Genomic DNA, 1,892 nt, shown 5'->3' with positions numbered 1-1,892 from the left:
ACCCCCCACCTGCTCCACCCGAAGAAGGGGGGGATGGCAACGCCAACGCCGATGACCCAGGTGGCCACCACCACCATCAGGGCGTGCTTGGAGCTGAAGCGGAAGTTGCCGAAGGGTTTGCAGATGACGATGTAGCGCTCGAAGGCCAGGAAGGCCAAGGACCACCCTGTCACCAGCCCTGGGGGGGGACGACACCAGTGGGGGCACCTCAGCCCATGGTCCACCAGCCCCCACCCATGGCCCCACCAGGACGGGGTGGTCACCCCAGCTCCTACAGCCCCAGAAGGTCATGGTGGTCACCTCAATGCCCACAGCCCCACCAGATCACAGTGGTCACACCAACTCCTACAGCCCCAGAAGGTCATGGTGGTCACCCCAATGCCTACAGCCCCATCAGACGATGGTGGTCACCTCTGCCTACAGCCCCATCAGATCATAGCGGTCACCTGAACTCCTAGAGTCCCACCAGATCATAGTGGTCGCCCCAACGCCTACAGCCCCAGAAGGTCACGGTGGTCAACCCTACCTACAGCCCCACCAGACCACGATGATCACCCCAGCTCCTACAGCCCCACCAGACCAGGGTGGTCACCCCAACTTCTACAGAACCAGAAGGCCACGGTGGTCACCCCAACACTTCCAGCCCCAGCAGACCAGGGTGGTCACCCCAACACCTCTAGCCCCACCAGACCAGGGTGGTCACCCCCACCTACAGCCCACCAGATTATAGTGGTCACCCCAACTCCTACAGCCCCATGAGATCATAGTGGTCAACCCTACCTACAGCCCCACCAAACGATGGTAGTCTCCCCAACTCCTACAGCCCCAAAAGGCATGGTGGTCACCCCAACTGCCACAGCCCCACCAGACCAGGGTGGTCACCCCCACCTACAGCCCCATCAGATCATAGCGGTCACCTGAACTCCTACAGTCCCAGAAGACCAGGGTGGTCACCCCAACTCCTACAGCTCCATCAGATCACAGTGGTCACTCCCACCTACAGCCCCACCAGATTATAGCGGTCTCCGCAACTGCCACAGCCCCACCAAAACATGGTGGTCACCCCCTCCTACATCCCCACCAAATGATGGTGGTCACCTCTGCCTACAGCCCCACCAAACGATGGTGGTCACCCCAACTTCTACAGCCCCAGCAGACCATGGTGGTCACCCCAACTCCTCCAGCCCCAGCAGGCGAGGGTGATCACCCCAACTCCTCCAGCCCCACCAGACCAGGGTGGTCACCCCAACACCTCAAGCTCCACCAGACCAGGGTGGTCACCCCAACTCTGGCAGCCCCATGAGATCATAGTGGTCAACCCTACCTACAGCCCCATGAGATCATGGTGGTCACCCCAACACCTCCAGCCCCACCAGACCAGGGTGGTCACCCCAACAGCTCCAGCCCCACCAGACCAAGGTGGTCACCCCAACTGCCACAGCCCCATGAGGTCATGGTGGTCACCCCAACACCTCCAGCCCTGTCAGACGCCATCGTGTCCCCCTCCGCCCCCTACCTCCGGTGGCCCCCACGAAGCCCTCCAAGGAGCACATGTGCTTGCCGAAGACGAAGTAACCCTGGGAGCTGGAGATGAAGACGGTGAAGACGCTGAAGATGCAGGAGATGAAGCTGCTGAAGGAGATGTTCACCAGGATGTAGTTGAGGGGCTGCCGCAGCTTCTTGTACTTGACGGTGACCACCAGGACGATGGCGTTGAGGGGGGTCCCCACCAGGAAGACAAAGCCCATGAAGGCCGTCTGCAGGTAGAAGGCCCAGCGGGGGGCGATGTGGTACTGGGGGCCATCCCAAGGGCCCAACGAGGAAGACCCGTTCTTGAAGAGGTAGAACTCTTCCTCGCCCGACATGGCGGCGATGGCGGCCGGGGGGCTCTG

At 61.6% G+C, this 1,892-nt stretch overlaps 1 protein-coding gene across 1 annotated transcript in view; it reads right to left on the bottom strand.

Annotated features, from left to right (window-relative positions):
* LOC104132014 (opsin 1, short wave sensitive) overlaps nt 1-1,865 on the bottom strand; it is a 5,233-nt gene extending 3,368 nt beyond the window's left edge. Inside the window, exons 1-2 of the mRNA XM_009645256.1 lie at nt 1,517-1,865; nt 10-178 (exon numbers count right to left, since the gene is read on the bottom strand). Coding sequence (XP_009643551.1) covers nt 10-178; nt 1,517-1,865 — 518 coding nt within the window. The remainder of the gene's footprint in view (nt 1-9; nt 179-1,516) is intronic.
* Nucleotides 1,866-1,892: the final 27 nt, after the last annotated feature.

The sequence above is a fragment of the Egretta garzetta genome, unplaced genomic scaffold (assembly GCF_000687185.1).
Source record: "Egretta garzetta isolate BGI_Z169 unplaced genomic scaffold, ASM68718v1 scaffold358, whole genome shotgun sequence".
In the NCBI taxonomy this organism is placed as follows: domain Eukaryota; kingdom Metazoa; phylum Chordata; class Aves; order Pelecaniformes; family Ardeidae; genus Egretta; species Egretta garzetta.
This window is presented reverse-complemented; position numbering and strand designations above follow the sequence as displayed.